The 17,235-nt window shown below is 45.0% G+C and overlaps 1 protein-coding gene across 2 annotated transcripts; it reads right to left on the bottom strand.

The window, feature by feature from the left end:
- Positions 1-871: 871 nt before the first annotated feature.
- CTSE (cathepsin E) lies at positions 872-16,993 on the bottom strand. Of its 2 annotated transcripts, none has more exons than XM_003938340.4 (9): positions 16,822-16,993; positions 15,543-15,699; positions 14,824-14,941; positions 13,725-13,843; positions 7,703-7,902; positions 5,529-5,651; positions 4,064-4,205; positions 3,864-3,962; positions 872-2,158 (listed from the first exon to the last, which is right to left on the bottom strand). In XM_003938340.4, exons 1-9 carry the CDS (start codon positions 16,887-16,889, stop codon positions 1,994-1,996), a joined length of 1,191 nt encoding a protein of 396 aa, XP_003938389.1. In that variant the 5' UTR covers positions 16,890-16,993; the 3' UTR covers positions 872-1,993. The 2 variants fall into 2 exon arrangements, with proteins under 2 accessions (XP_003938389.1, XP_074241016.1); XM_074384915.1 differs by having other exon boundaries at positions 15,543-15,687; positions 16,822-16,970.
- Between the last annotated feature and the right edge of the window lie 242 nt (positions 16,994-17,235).

The raw sequence follows: 17,235 nt of genomic DNA, 5'->3' as shown, positions 1-17,235 counted from the left end.
CTTCTGTTCCTGTGACACATGCTCTAGAGGAGCATGATCGCAGCGTCGGCCCTGCAGAAGAGGCCCTGACGCCACATTCCCTCCCTGCTTCCTTTCTTCCCTCCTGCAGGTGTTCATTCAATAAGCCTGTCAGATCCTTTCAGGGGTGCAGAAATGGAGAATTGCATTTTATCCGCTGAAATAAAGCATGGGGCAAATAATGGCATAAGAAACGCAGCTTAAGGGCTGTGGGGATTTAGAGGAGGGAGAGATTAGTTCTAGTTAGGAGATGTCAAAGAGGGCTTTATGGAAAGAAGGCATTTGAACTGCAGCTTGAAGGATGCTGAGGGCAGCATGTGCAGATGTGTGGTGAATGGAGCGGAGAGTCAGGTTCAATATGCAGAGCAGTGATGTGGGGCCAGGGAGAGAAGATGCTGAACCTCTGGCTGGCAGAAGAGACCGTACAGGAAAGGCTCCAAGTCATAGCTGAGTACCTTCATGGTTCATCAATGGGCTGAGATTGCAGTCTCGTGTCTCACAGCACTGTGTCTGACAGCTTTTCACTGTTATCTTAACACTCATTGAAAGGGGGTCATTTTGGGGAAACAGCATGTTCCTCTGAAGAACAGAGGGGAAGAAATCCTGAGACTAAATGTACAAGTAAGAATATTGGAATGATTCCGTTTGGTGCAGGGTAGACTAGACGTCCAGGGAGAACAGGTGGTCCAGCTGAGGCAAGGCCCTGGAGAGCCCTGAAAGTTGTGTCAGCTTGGATTGCATTTGGCATGCAGCAGCGGGTCATTGTAAAGTGTACAGCAGGGGAAGGGTGTGATTAGAGCTGGGCTTATTTACCTGTAGCGGGAAATTAGAGATCTGGAGAGACCGATGGGGTTGCAGGAGGATTTTATTTAATGCGATTACAGGCTCGGTGGAACCACTTCCTAATTTTGAGCAAAGTACAAGGAAAATGGCGTGTCATTTATGCACCTAGTTGGTACAGGATGAGGAAGCCAGAACAAAGAAGTTAATTAACTTGTGACATGTTTTGTAATGGACTTTACATTGGAAAAGTAACATTTTAAGAAACACATTTCGCAGTCTTGAGCGTATTTGCTTTGTGACCTTGCAGCTGGTGATGAAGAAACACAGGAACTTTTAGATGCCTGGAAACTTTGCTGAGAATGTGGGAAAGATAGATAAGACTAAATGGTTTACAGGGATCGTCTAGGAAGCATTTTTGCCACAAAACCATACCTCCAGATCTAACTACTATTTTATAGGAAAGATAAGTTCAGAGAACCATGTTAAATGACACCTTGGGATTTCAGCCAGCACAGTTTCAAATGCGCTAAACACTTCAATTGGAAAGAGACTTACAGACATTTCAAATAAATGCAATTTGTGGGCCTTGCTTAAATTCTGATGCAAACAATCCCACTATAAAAACAGCCAAACATTTATGAGAGTGAGAGAAGCTTGAATTCCAACTGTATATTTAAGGATATTAGAAATATTTATGGACAAAATTATGTAATGCTTGAAATTTGCTTCAAAATAATCCAGGTACATACAGTATATGGTGCTGGAGAGAGGAGTGGGCAGCAGTGTGGATAAAACGGGCCTGGCCGTGTGTGGACAGGTTGTCAGAGCTGAGTGGGGTTGCATAGGGATTTATTACACCATGATCTCTGCTTGGAGATTTTCATAACCAAACGTGAAAATTTTTGATTTTCTTAAAAATCAATAAAATATATGGATATACATCTTAATTCCTCCATCATGACAGTGGTGGGAGTGGCGTGTATGTGTGAAGTGTGTGTGAGGCTGTGAGTGTGTGTGTGTGTGTGTGTGTGTGTGTGTGTGTATTCTCATGTTCTGTTTGGTCTTAGTTCAAGTTGCAACCCTGGAAACAGCTACATTTTGTGGAAAATAACTTTTTATAAGTGTAAAGAATGTTTCAACCTAACGGATTCAAGGGGTGTCAGACAGGCAGGCACAGACCCAAGGCCCCTCCTTAGGGGACTGCAGGGGCCAGTCCCACACGGTTATTCCCACGGTCAAAGACAGAGTAAAACTGTCGAATGAAGACATCCCCCAGGATCCAGAGGGGCCCAGCTGGAGGGTGGATGTCAAGTCCTTGAAAGCCGCTGCTGCAGAATTCCATTCCATCCACGAAGTCCTGGGGTGGGAAGAAAGGATGCCAATGACAGACAGGGGAAGCAGGAAGTAGTGCTGCCTGTATGGTGGTGGTGGCTGGCACTGGCTGGCCTTGGGCAGGTGGTGGGTTCCACCATTTTGGTCGGTGGGTTCTTCCTACTGCTTCATACGGCCTTGCCCTAGTTTGCTCAGTAAAGTGTTTGTCTGCACAAGTCCTTTCTTGTGGGCCTGGGGTCTGCGTTCTACAATTTTGAGAACTGTTCATCTGTTATATAAGCCCACCTGCCTCCGTCACCATTATTTTACAATTGGAAACCCTTATTTCATGGCTAGAGGAGCAAAGGGTTGGCACCGGAAGACCTTGGTTTAAATTCTGGTTTCTTTCGTTTCTAGTGAAGCACAGCTTAGTTTTTGTCAAGGGAGAGAAAGAGCTCTGTTAGTCGCTATCCACTGCTATTTTCTTGTTGATGTTCTGGGAAGAAACATTTGAGTGGCCCCCTTTAGATGAGGCAAGTAGGCCTCTCTTGTTCCAAGAGAAGAGAGTCACCTTCTCCAATCTTAATTTTTAGTTTGGCAAAGATGTGCGCTCCCAGGCAAGTGTGGTCTTTCCAACAACAATTTGAAATGCGAAGTTGCTGATGGGTGTGGGAAAATTTGCAGAGGGCTCAAGGAGACCTCTTGAGAGGAAGGTCATGAAAAGCCAAAGTTATTCAGCAGTTTTGATGGATCGAGGTGGCTCTGACTGAAATCTGCTGGTGGGAAAGAATCACGCACTGTCCTGGGAACGGGGAAGGGCATGAGCCTGGGCAGGGACTCAGCTCACATGCGGGAATGTGAGAGAGTGTGGGGGTGCTGGGGTGTTGATGGGCATGTGGCCTGATGAACAGGGCTCAGTCTAAATGTCTACCTGGTCGTCAGTGTGTTCCAGAATCCCTATGTGGCAGGAGCTTAAAGCAAACATTTGTTTTTATTTAGATTTTCTGTTGCTGGCTTTGGGAAGGAGTTATGGAGGCTTAGGGGTAGGGCTGAAGCCCTCAGTCTATTCCTTAGCACCCCTATTCTGATGCATCCACCCTGACGCTGTGAGTGACTCTTGGAAAAATTAGTGTGTTGAAGTGTGGTGCTACACTTCAGTGTTGTAGATAACTACGATACCGAAAATTCAACCCAACTGTGGTGTGAGGTGCTCATAGGGGTCCAAAATGTCTAGGCGTTCCCTTGCTATGCCACCCTACAAACTTGAGAATTTACTGCAACAAAAGACTTTCTTGCTAGAAGAGGAATGTTAAGTTGAATGTTAGAATAAATATAATCTTATTCTCTACACCTCCCTGCAAACAGCTCATATCTTGAACCATTTATTTGACTCTCTGAATCTCGATATTCTCATCTACAAAATGAGATAGTAATAGTTCCAGTCTGACCTGGTGGTTGAGGAGATTAAACTTTGTCAGTTGAAAGTCCTACATGGCAATATCAGAAGACTTCCTTAAATGGCTAGCCTGAAGTTCACTACTGCCTTATGGCAGAGCTGGAAATCAAGACAAGCCCCATGGTCTTTCCACCACGGGCAGCTTCGTCCCTCCCAGAGGGAATGCCACGTCAGAGCAGAACGATGTGGGGTGGGTCTTAGGGCAAAGGCAGGCTAAGTGCAGGGAGTGAAAAGGGGAAGCAGCAGGCACGTGGGGAGGGCCCTGTGGCTTGCGGAATAAGGAACCAGTTCTTACCAGCAGGGTGTAGGCAGTTGGGCTGAGAGTGTAGGGGACTCCATTGATGGTGAAGGTGACATCCGGCATGACGTTTAGGTTGGCACACTCCACAGCATACTAAAACTCAGTACAGACAATCCATTTAGAGCCTTTCCACCTCCCAAGAGAAGGCCTGGCTCTCCGGCCCCCACCCCTCCCTTCCCCAGGCAGGTACTCACTTCTCCATCCACGGGGGCTGCCCCAATGGCGTTTTGCAGCTGCTTAATCTTGTCGGAAGGGCCAGTGATGAGGGAAGTCCCTGTGTCCACAATAGCCTGGCAGCCCTCAGAGCAGAACATCACAGTCCCTCCCACCTGGATGCTGAGGGGACAGGGTCGTGGTCAGCCCACCTCCCCTCCCCTGGCTCCTAGGAAATCCCCACTCTCTTTTGGGCTCTCCAGCACCTGAAGCACTTCAATGATTTCCACCCACCCTATGAGTGTTCCTCAATTATTTTCTACTGAGATCTGTAGGAAGAAATCTTGACCCAGTGCACGCACACATACCCATTCACGCAATTGAAGTGCACTCTGGTATTTTCTACTGTATTCCAATTCATTAAAAAATGTAGGTTATGGGTTATGATCTTTTTTTTAAATTTTTTTTTTGAGATGGAGTCTCAGTCTGTCTCCAGGCTGGAGCACAGTGGCATGATCTCGGCTCACTGCAGCCTCTGCCTCCGGTTCAAGTGATTCTCTTGCCTCAGCCTCCCGAGTAGCTGGAATTACAGGCATGTGCCACCTCGCCCAGCTAATTTTTGTATTTTTAGTCGAGACGGGGTTTCACCATGCTAGTCAGGATGGTCTCAATCTCTTGACCTTGTGATCTGCCTGCCTTGGCCTCCCGAAATGCTGGGATTACAGGCGGGAGCCACCGTGCCCGGCCAGGTCATGATCTTCTAAAATGATGTCATGACCCATAAATAGGTGAATTCCTACAGTTTGAAAAACCTCAGTAGACAGTGAGCATTGTGGCTTTTTATTTTTTGCATTCCTAATTCCTGGCACCTTGCAGGAACTCAATCCTAGCTGAAGTGAAACTTGAACTGCACTTTTCTAATTCCTGAATTGTCTAGTGGGGTGCTAGGTGTGAGCAGGCACCTAGTCCCACTTCCCCAATTGCTCCAAGCCCGGATTCTGTATGTATTTCCCGGCTCAGTTTCAGTGTCACCCCCTCCACGACGCACTGGAGGGTCCTTCAGATAGAGGCTGTCTTTCCCGTCTGCTGGGCCACCTTGGTGGCACCTGCCTTGCAGCACTGGCCACGTTCCATTGTACAGGAAAGAAGTTTGTGTGCGTCTCTTCTGTACAAGTTGTTTGAGGGCAAGATCTGAGCTCAATTAACCTTTGCAACCCCCATGTCACTCATCCCTTGCCTTGTGTGTTAATGTTGAAAGAACAGAGGGGAGCAGGCTGTGCGCTGGGATTGAATGTCTGTCGGACTAAAGGCACGTCACATGCACAGGGAAGGAAGCTGTGTCTGGTGCCCTTCCTGCATCCTTGCTCAGCACCTCCATACCTCCAACCACAGCAAGCTTCTGGCATCCTCTGCGAGTGACCAGCAGTTTTTCAGTTAATTTAATTTGAGTTGTGGCTCTTTTGAGTTTACCCCCAGTCCTGTAACTACTTCTTGGGGAATACTCACTTATCCAGCGCAATCTGCCAGTAGGCTTGCTTGGTGACTGGAACCCAATTCAGGCTTCCAGAGAAATGGGAGTGATCGTAGCCTCCGAAAATCAGCTCGCTGCCCACACCACCTTCTGGGTTACTGCATGGAGAGAAAGACAAGCTGTCCAGGAACGGCCACTGAAAAACTCTAGGGGTGAGTCTCAGCTAGGGCCCTTTGCTTCTTGACCTGGTCATTCATACCCAGCACCGAGGTAGGCAGAACTATCAGCCTGGGCTTTGAGACCGGGACTCCGACTACTGCAAGTGGATTGGTCTGGGCCTTTTTGACGCAAGATCAGTAACAGCTCCCCTCGATCATTTGTGAATGTCCTCCTGCTTCTTGGATAAAAGGTTAAGGAGGTGGGAGATGGGGCCAGCAGTTCTGTCATTCAGAACCAAGGCTAGGACTATCATGGGTGGGTACACACGTGTGACTTGAAGCAACTCCCAAAGACACCTTTTCTCAAGTATCTTCCCCATTATGGTTGTGATGGTGCCTGGCGTGTTTATATCATTCACTCCTCATGTTAAGGCAAAGAGGCTAATTTGACTGTATCATGACATACTAGAACTTGGAAACTTACTTATTTTCATTGGTATTGATTTCTCAGATTATGTTCTTGGTCCTAGCAGGATTCTGGAGAAATAGGACCTAAGACAGATTCATTCTGAGGAGGAAAAGGATCAGAAAGATAGAAAATCAAAATCAGGGTAGTAAAGAGGGAGGGAAGTGAATACCTGTAGGAATTTCAGGAAAGTGGTTTTAGAGAGGGAGTGGGGAAAGAAACTCACATTTGCTGATTATCTTGGTGCAAGGCCCTGTACTGGGGATTTTATCTATCTAAACTTCCTTAACTCACATCAACCTAGTGGTCCGTGGAGGAAACTGAGCCTCAGGGAGACGAAGCAGTGTAAGTGGCAGGATGCAAATCCAGGCCGGTCTTACTGCCAAGCCCTCGATATTCCCCATTACAGCCCACTTTTCCCAGGCAGAGGGAGAAGGACGTTCTGCAAGGGGAAGCAGAGATGTCTAGACAACCTGCCTCTCTTACTCGCAGCTCTGTCCAGGCCTGGTCCTGAGTGCCACCGGAAGCACAACTTGATAGGAAGAATCCAGGACCCTCCATGTGGGAGAGGGAATGAGAGGAAGGAGCTTATGCCGGAACCAGGCGAACTCAGGCCAGGTCTGACCTGGAAGCAGTCAGAAAGGTCAGAAATCATCTTCCTGTGTAAGGAGGAAGAGGAGATGACCCTCCGAGGCTGCCAGGCAAGAGTGCCTAGAAACAGATGAGCCTCACGACCTTTCCCAACCACAATGTGCAATTTTTTTTAAATTGTGGTAAAAATATGTAACATAAAATGTATTATCTTACCCATTTTTGAGTTAAGTAGTGTTAAGTATGAGTTCAGTAGTGTTTACTGTTGTAAAGTCCAGACCTTTCGTTTCACAGAACAGAAACTTTGCACCCATTAGGTCATCAACAACAGTTTAAGAACCCCTCACTTCTGCTCCCCAGGCTCCAGCGACTGCCAGTCTACTTTCTGCCTGGGAATTTGACTTCTCTAGGTACCTCACCTCAGTGGAATCATACAGTATTTGTCTTTTTGTGACTAGCTTATTTCACTTAGCATTATGTCCTCAGGTTTCTTCTGTGTCGTAGCATGTCTTGGAATTTCCTTCCTTTTTAAGGCTGAATGATATTTGATTGCTCGGATATGCCACATTTTGTTTAGTCATCCATCAGCACGTAATTATTTTATTGTCAGCTTAACTTTTCATTTTTTTCCTGCCTCCTCTTCCTCCAGGTACTGTTTTTCTTATTTCACTGTGTCCCCAATGTGAGCACCATATTCAGCATATAATAGGAGCTTGGTATTTATTGACAGCATAAATGAAGAACCAATCCCAGAGATTCCTTAAATTTAAGCCAGTGTAGTAGAGTTTACAAAGTGCTTTCACAACTACGTGATGAGGCAAATCTCATTTCCTCAATATTAAGAGAGGTTAAATGTTTTGACAAAGATCACGCAGCTGATAAGAGACCACGCCAAAGACCCAGACCAGGTATTTTGACAGCAAAATCAAATGCACGTGTTTTTTCTCCCTGTCATTCTAACCGACCTTAACCTCACAAGCTTGATGGGCCTTACCTGCTCATGTAGACAGAAAACATTGGCAGGTCCACCAGGTTCTGAGCCATCATGTTGTCAAACACTGGGGTCACACCTCCCACAGCCAAGGAAGGGTATCCCAGGCCCAGAATTCCATCAAACTCTGCATCCACAAAGGTCTGGCCTGGCTCTGTGACACTTTCTCCAAACTGCTGGCCAACCACAGTCAAGCCTTCCACCTGCCAGCAGAAAGCCCACAGGTGAATGGCACAGGGGATTGCTGGCAAAGGGTTTGATTCCTGGATTTTCCTCTGTCTTGAAGCTAATTCTTCTCCTTCCCAACTTTCCTTGATTAAAGGAGCACAAAGATGTTTGCCATATTCCCAAGAAACAGGACATTCCAAAACTTCAGAAGCCCTCATGCACTTGCCAATCATTGTGCCCCTCTTCAAGAGGAGCCAGTTTTCTGACTTCTAATAGCATATATTGGTTTTGCCTATTTTTTTGGATTTTATATAGATGGAATCATCCCCGTATGAATTCTCTGGTATCTGGCTTCTGTCATTCAATATTGTGCTTATGGCATGCTGTTGTAATTTGTTCCTTATTAGTATTGCATGGCATGAACATTTCACCATTATTTATCTTTTCTACCACTGATGGACATTTGAGTTGTTTCCTTTATTTGAATATTGCTAATAGTGCTGCTTGTGTATGCCTTTTGGAGAACACATGTACGCATTTCTGGATACATATATGCCTAGGATAAAGTTGGTAAATAATTGGATACACAAGCGTTCTGCTTGAGTAAGTACTGCCGGAGACTTTTCCAAAGTGATGGCACCAAACGATACTTCCATTACCAATATTTTGAGAATAACAATTGTTCCATATCCTCCCCAACACTAGATATTTCCTCTCTTTTTCATTTTAATTTTCTAGTGGATATCAGAGGGTATTGTGGTTTTATTTTGCATTTCCTGATTATCAACAAAATTGACATTTAGTGGTGCTGAGAAAACCGGCCAGTCACATGCAGCAGATGGAAACTGAACCTCTCCCCTACTCCTTATAGAAAAATTAACTCAAAATGGATTCAAGACTTAAATGTAAAATCCCAAAATATAAAAACCGTAGAAGAGAATCTAGGCAGTATCATTCAGGACATAGGGACAGGCAAAGATTTCCTGATGAAAACGTCAAAAGCAATTGCATCAAAAGCGAAAACTGACCAATGGGACCTAATTAAACTAAAAAGCTTCTGTACAGCAAAAGAAATTATCATCAGAGTGAACAGACAACCTAAAGAATGGGAGAAAATTTTTGCAATCCATCCGACAAAGCTCTAATATCCAGAATCTACAAGGAACTTAAACAAATTTACAAGAAAAAAACAAACAACCCCATTAAAAAGTGGGCAAAGGACATGAACAGATACTTCTCAAAAGAAGATATTTACGTGGCCAATAAACATACGAAAAAAATCACTGTTCATTAGAGAAATGCAAATCAAAACCACAGAATAGCAATTATTAAAAAGTCAAGAAACAGATGCTAGTAAGGCTGTGAAGAAATAGGAATGATTTATACTGTTGGTGGGAATGTAAATTAGTTCAACCATTGTGGAGGACAGTGTGGCAATTACTCAAAGACCTAGAACCAGAAATACCATTTAACCCAGCAATCCCATTACTGGGTATATACCTAAAGGAATATAAATCATTCTATTATAAAGATAGATGCATGTGTATGTTTATTGCAGCACTATTCACAATAGTAAAGACATGGAGTCAACCCAAAAGCCCACTGATGATAGACTGGATAAAGAAAATGTGATACATATACACCATGGAATACTATGCAGCCATAAAAAGGCATGAGATCATATCCTTTGCAGGGACATGGATGGAGCTAGAAGCCATCATCCTTAGCAAACTAACACAGGAACAGAAAACAAAATACCACGTGTTCTTACTTATAAGTGGGAGCTGAATAGTGAGAACACATAGACACAATGAGGGGAACAACACACATTGGGGCCGGTCGTGGGGCGCTGGGAGAGGGAGAGCATCAGGATAAATGGCTAATGCATGTAGGGCTTAATATCTAGGTGATGGGTTGATAGGTACAGCAAATCACCATGGCACACATTTACCTGTGTAACAACCCAGCAGTTCCTGCACACGTATTCCAGAACTTAAAATAAATGTAAAATAAGTGGACATTTAGATATCCTCTTTTATGAAGTGAGTTGACTGCATTTTTCTTACTGATTGGCAGTTCTTTATATACCTTGAAATCAAGTCCTTTGTTGGTGCTACAAAAATCTTCTCCTGGACTGGGGTAATGTTTTTACTGTCTTCATGGTGTCTTTTAATGAACAAAGGACATGCATTTTAATGTAGCCAAATTTATCAATTTTTTCCTTTACCATTAGTGTTTTTTGTAACTTGTTTCAGAAAATTTTGCCTACCTTAAGGTCATGAAAATATTTTCCTACGTTTTCTTCTAAAAGTTTTATTGTTTACTTTTCACATTGAGGTCTGGAACCTAACTGAAATGTGATAATGTGTAAAGTAGGAGTCAAGATTGATTTTTTTCTATCTGGATATTCATATGACTTGGCACTATTTAATAAATATAGCATCATTTCCTCTACATACTGCAATATCATATTCAAAATAAGTCAGATGACTATGTGGCTAGTTTTTGTATTTTCTATTCTGTTCCATTGCTTTATTTTTAAAATTCTGAGCCAACATCACTCTATCTAAATTACTGTAACTTTATAACAAGTCTTAATATTTATTAGTGTTTTTCTTCAGCAAGATTGTTTTGGTGTATTACATATCCATATAAATGTTAGAATCAGGTTGTTAATCTCTAAGAAAAATTTCTGTGGTTTGGATTGGAATAAAATTGGTTCTATAGATCAATTTGAAAAAATTTGACTTTTTAATAAAACAGTCATTCAATCTATGAGCATGGTTTAGTTTTTAATACAGGTTTTCTTTTAATTTTATTCAGTAGTGTTTACAATTTTTATGCAAATCTTTTACTTTTATTTAGTAATGTTTGCTAATATCAGAGTAGAGTTCTAGCACTTTTTTTTTGGTTAAATTTACTTCAAAGTAGCTGATGATTTTGATGGTATTATAAACAGTGTCATTAAAAATTGATTTGCCATTTGTTTTACTTGCTACAGGTTGAGCATCACAAATCTGAAAATCTGAAACTGAAATGCTTCAAAATCCAAAACTTTCTGAGTGCCAACATGATGCTCAAAGGAAATGCTCACTGGAGCATTACATATTAGGGATTTTCAGATTTGGGATACTCAACTGGTAACCATAATGCGAAATTCCAAAATCTGAAAAAATTTGAAATCTAAGAGGCTTCTGGTCCTAAGCATTTGAGATAAGGATCTGCAACCTGTATATAGACATCCGAATTACTTTTTTATGTTGACTTCATATCCAGGAACTTCACTAAGTTCACGTTAATCCCAATATCCTTTCTGTAGATATTTTTTGGATTTTCTACCTATAGAATCTCATCATACATTAATAATGACAGAGTTATTTCTTCCTTTTCCATCTTAATGTTCTTAATTTCTTTTTTCTTGCCCTGTTGCCCTGGCAACAATGTTGAATAGAAGTGGTGAGACTCAGCATCCTTGTCTCATTCTTGACCTCATAGAGAAGTCGCTCGACAATTCACCGTTAAGTATAAAGTTTGCTGTGGGCTTCTTTGTAGATATTCTTTATCAGCTGAAGAAAGTTATTTTCTGTTCTTAGTTTGCTAAGAGTTTTTCTTAAAGTCATGAATAAATGTTGAATGTTATTAATCTAGTTATATAATCATACTGGTCATATGATTTTTCTCCTTTTATTCTGTTAGATGATAAATTCCTAGAAAGATGACCCTTGGTTAAGATGCATTATCCTTTTATACGCCACATGATTTTATTTGCTAGTATTTCACTTAGAAGCAGAACCATTAGGAGGAACTATAGAGTTGTAAATGATAGACATAATGTAGATATTGATTATATGCAACTGTGGGTGCTAAACAGTGTACTTTGGGATATTGTTTCTGTCCTGGTGCTGTAGCTGGAGTCTATAGTTTGCACAACAGAAGCTGAAGATAGATATCAAGTGGGAGGAAAAGGGCCGGTTGGAACCCGTGAGGGTGAAGGTGAACTGGAACCCGCATCGTTCTCTCACTGTGCCCAAGTCTCCAAACTCAATGATGGGGATGTTTTACAGCAAAAGCTGATGATTTGTTACAGAGGTAAGTGCACACCTGAACCTGGAGCCAGAAAAACTGAGGGAAGGTGCAGTGAAGCTGACATTGCTGTGGGCTAGGCTGCGGCACTACACCAGCCAGGGGAGCCAACCGATAAGTGGCATATAGGCTGGAATTTCCCTTTCCATGTTAATTTCAGTGCCTTCCCTGCATCTCAGAGGTTATTGTGACTATCAGTTTGGGATGTAGACTTCTAAATCATTATTTGCACTTTTACATACATATTATATGTAATTAGATATATAATACATATGTATATAATATAGACACATTACCTATATATTAAGTTAATATACAGATATATTATGTAATATATATTAATACATACTACATATTATTATATAATACATAATATAATATATTATTACTATAATACATTATTATATCGATTATATTATATACCATATAATTAATATTAATTATGAAACATTAATATAGTGTATTACATATTATATTAATTGTATAATATATAACATATATAATTATGTAATTATATATTATAACTAATATATTATATCTGTATATAATATACAGATGGATATATAAAATATATACATATATTCATATATGTGTATATATATATTTTATATGTAATGTGTGTATACACACACACACATAGTTCCAATAGAAAATACTCATTGTTTTAAGGCCGGGCGCGGTGGCACAAGCCTGTAATCCCAGCACTTTGGGAGGCCGAGGCGGGTGGATCACAAGGTCAAGAGATCGAGACCATCCTGGTCAATATGGTGAAACCCCGTCTCTACTAAAATACAAAAAATTAGCTGGGCATGGTGGCACGTGTCTGTAATCCCAGCTACTCAGGAGGCTGAGGCAGGAGAATTGCCTGAACCCAGGAGGCGGAGGTTGCGGTGAACTGAGATCGCGCCATTGCACTCCAGCCTGGGTAACAAGAGTCAAACTCCGTCTCAAAAAAACAAAAAGAAAAAAGAAAATACTCATTGTTTTATCTGTTTGATATTTCACATAGATGGTGTTTTTCTGCTTCTGGCATTCTTTCGGTTGATAATATGTTCTACTCCCACCCACTCTGAAGGGATGTTGATGAAGGCTGTGCCCCACTGGCCTTGGGAATACCCCAAGGACCAATGCTCATCAGGAGTCGGTTAACCTCTGTTTCTCCCAAGGCCCAGGCATACATTGCTGTCTATAAACCTGAAAAAGTACCCAGGCAGGACTGAGGCTCCTCTAGTTCTGCGTTTGTCTGATTCCCATAGTTTTAGGACTTACAGAGGGTCAGAGGTCAGAGGGCGTTTAAGGAACAACTCACGAGCTCCGCACTGAGTTCAATTTGGACCTTGGCCTTTGGACACCTGGGCTTCTGCCTTGGCTCTGTGACTGGACTGCCACTTCAGACCTTGCCCCCTTATTTCACTGAGTCCAAACCTCACCCCCTGGTGTGGGCTTCCTTAGCCTTCAAGACGGCAGCTTGGTCTTATCACCTCAGTGCCCTAGAGTCTGGAGATCCAGCTGTGCACCCTGCCACTAGGCTTTGTGCACTGGGCCTTGCTTCCTGCCAGAGTCTCCCCGCATTGCCCTCCCACAGGGCCCAGCTTGCTGTGCGGACTGACCCACTGCCGCCAGCCCAGGTGGGGAGTGTTGCTCCCCCTTTCCCCTGGAAGCTAGTCCTAACCCCTGTTTCCACCCATTCCTGAGGCAGATTGAAACCTAAGACCTCTGAATAAGTCTTCCAAGTTTCTGGTCAAGAGAGAAAAGATGAAGGACTTGCACTCACAGACACTTGGTCAGCTCCAATGATCCCGGACAAGCTCCCCGTTCCGTACTGAATGGAGAAGGATTGCCCCGGCTGGTTGTACGTGTTGGACTGGGAAGGCTGGAACCTGGTGTGCCTCTCTGGAAAAAAGCGCACTGCTCTTGCCTATGCCATTGGCTCACAGCTTGCATCCCTGCCCTGATGCCACCCAGCCCCAGGGCTTCAGGGTCTCCTATTTCAGCTCTCAGCACTGAGTGGGGGCCCCTAGAAGCCTGGCCATGCCCCGCCCTAATAAGCAACTACATTTCCCTCTAGCTACAGATGTGGCCTAATTGGGGACCAAATAGCTGTCCCTGGGCAAATCTGATTGTCCACAATGACCTCATGAGGCACACCAAGATAAGTGACATTTATCAGGCGCCAGCCACAGTCCCTGCCACCCATTGTGGGTCAGAGGTTGGCCTTCAAAAGAAACTCAGGGCTAAACGATTGCCCCAGGAAATTACTCCCAACTTTTCCCCCAACCCGTGGACATCTAGCCTTGGGGTTTCCAGAGACATTCTTTCTCTGGGACTTGTCCTGTATGGAACACGACATCTTTCTGTAGCTCTTCTTTTCCATCCTCACTGAAACCTCTGAGTTACCTCCGGCCAAATGATGGACCCACCCATGCCATTGTGCCCCAGCAGCCCCACCTCTGCACCAGGAGATAAGGCTACCAAGCCTCCTTGAAGCGAGCAGACTGTCTACACTAGAACCCAACTCACCTACCTGCTCAGAAAATAACCAAATGAATTAACCTGTCCCCTACATTCCTTTGGCTGTTCCAAGGGAAATGAGTCATTATGTCAAAGGTTTCTCTTTCCAATGGCTGAGTTTCTTTCTATTAATTCTGGTTAGTACGAAAGTTGCTATCTTGGACAGCAGCCACATTTTAGTTCTTCCTTGGCCTTGCTCTGCTATAAGCAGCTCCAGGGCAGACTCAAAGATGGAGAGGGGAAGCTGCTGTGACAGGGATGGCCACTTTCGGGAACCTAAGTCCCCCTTTCCCCGAATACTAGGCTTGGCCTCCCAGGACTGGCCCCCAGACGTTCTCTGCTGGGCTCCTGGCATCACTTACTGCAGGCTGGGCTGGTGCAGTACACAGAGGGCACCCAGAGGTTGGAGGAGCCAGTGTCGAAGATGACAGTGAAGTTCTGTGGTGGGGAGCCAATGGAGATAGTGCCAAAGTATTCCATCTGCAAGAAAGAGTGAGAAGGAAAGAGGGTGTGGATGGTGGGAAGAGACAAGGGTACTCACCAGGGCCAAGGGAAAGCTCCCTGGGACCTAGGAAGTGGCAAGGCTGGACAACAAAAGGTAAAAGGAGCAGAGAAATGGCCATGAGAGAGGAAATCAAACCAAGCCTCTGGCTACTTCATTTGATTTTACTTGCACTAACCTGATTTTTATAATTACATTGTAGGAGAGGCAGTGGAAGAAGAACCATCTTTGTCTTACAGACCAGGGAACTGGGGCTTAAGTTAAGTAACTTGCCTAAGGGTACACAGCCAGTAAGCCGCCCAGCTGAGAGTGGAACAGCATCATTTCACTGCCTTCAGTGTGGAATGATGCTTTCACCCTCAGCCCTTTCCTTCTGCAGAGAGCTCTGACATTTGGGTACATTGGGACCTGCTTAGCCAACCCTATGGGGACCCAAGGACTCAGTCCCCACAGATCATCCATCCAAGTAAAGAAATCTACAATGGCCTTCAGTGCTGCTGATGTGGCACTGGCCATGCCTGACGCTGGACCTTCCTCCCACTCCCATCTCTCCTAAGCCCTGACCCCAGGAGGCCTCACATCCAAGTAGTTGATGAGGGGTTCGTTGGCACTCTGGTCCGTTGAGCAGGACTCGGTGAACTGGATCATGTCCAAATTGTGGGACTTCCAGAACTCAGAGAGCTGGCTCCGTGCCCGCAGCTTCTTCTTGAGGGATGGATGCTTCCTGAGGGGCACCCTGGAGACAAAGCTCCATGTGATGAGGAATTGTGCTTCCGCCTCCCTCTTCCCCCTGTTCCCATCCCATTTTCTCAGAGGCCAGCTAGAGATGACAGAGGAGGGGCTCTGTAAGGCAGCACGCAGGGTGTGGGTGGGGTCAGCATCCTCTCTGCCACTCAGCCTGCCCAGCCTCATCTCTGCCCTGTAGAGTCTTAGAATCTTAGAGTAGAAATGGCTCCCTTCCTGGAGCGGAGCTCTTTGAGGTCTTCCTGGAAAATGGAGATGTAGGATGGTCTGCAGTTTTACGTGAACACCATGAAGGGCTGATTTAAAGGAACAGAAAACTCTTGGGGGCAGTAATGGTCAGTCCCTTGGGGAGGTACTTGGGCACTTTGAGCCACAAACCACAACTGCAGGTTCCTGCTCTTTAGCAACATGAGAAGCTCCCCGGGACTTGGGAAAGGCACCTCTGCGGAGTTGGAGGCAGGGGATGACTTGTTGAGGACTGGAGATTAAGGCCATACACAGGTGGCCGCTGGGTAAGCCTCTTCCATGCATTGATGCAAGCCCTCAGTTTCTCCTCCTCTTCGGCTCCCCATCCGCTCTCCTCTCCCAGAGCAGCCCTGAGCTGCAGGGCAGGGGACTACACAGCTTTGCACACAGTGCCGAGTGTTTGGTAGAAAAACCCACAGTCCTCCATTTTGTCCCTCACTTCCTGGAGTCCGCCTGCAGACCCTATTCTGCCTGGTAGCGCAGGGCGACCAATCACTGCTCAGCCTTAACCCGCCAAACCTAAAGCCAACCCCCATCCCCCACCCCTTGGCAGTTGCAGTAGTCTGCCTAGAAACAAGACAGCCAATAAAATTCAAACCTAAGCCCGCCAAGAGGTGACCAATCCCCTTCTGGCACGCAGAAAACCCTCCTCTGCTCTCCCTTCCACCAATCCCTCTGCAACACCTCACCTAAGCAGGCCCCCCTCCCTATAAAAACCCTCTCCGGCAGCTGCTGGGTGCAGCTCAGCTCCCCTCCCGCCTGGGTTGCCCGCAGATCCCAATAAACCTGGACTCGGCTTAACAACTCCTCGCTCTCATTTGCTTCGGGAAGGGTCTCTGCGGGTCGCACACCGAGGACATCTCCTCACCTGTGAAGTGATCCTTGGGCCTCTCCCAGGTCCAGGAGCACCAGCAGCAAAAGAAGGAGTGTTTTCATTGTGGGTCCGACCAGCAGCTTCTCCCTTGCCCCCTCCTTTCTTCTCTCCCTCAGGGCAGTGGGAACAGACTTTCCTTAACTCTCAGACCTGCCCAGCCCAGTCTGAGAACCCAATGATAAGGCTCTGGAGTCATTAGCCATGCCCAGAGTAAACACAGCATGTGGAACAGGGCGTTCCCCACTACCCCTCCATCCCTTTCCCACCAACGAGAGGAGTGTGGGTCTAGGGTAAGAACTTGGGGGCCCATGCACTCTCTGTAGGTGAGAGGGTCCTCTGAGGCTTGGCTTCTCCCAGGGACTTGGCACCGCCCCTGACCCCAAGAAACCCTGTGTTAATGAATCCGGA

Source organism: Saimiri boliviensis, chromosome 14 (genome assembly GCF_048565385.1).
Source record: "Saimiri boliviensis isolate mSaiBol1 chromosome 14, mSaiBol1.pri, whole genome shotgun sequence".
Taxonomy (NCBI): Eukaryota; Metazoa; Chordata; class Mammalia; order Primates; family Cebidae; genus Saimiri; species Saimiri boliviensis.
The sequence above is the reverse complement of the archived record's forward strand: the minus strand, read 5'-3'. Positions and strand labels throughout refer to the sequence as shown.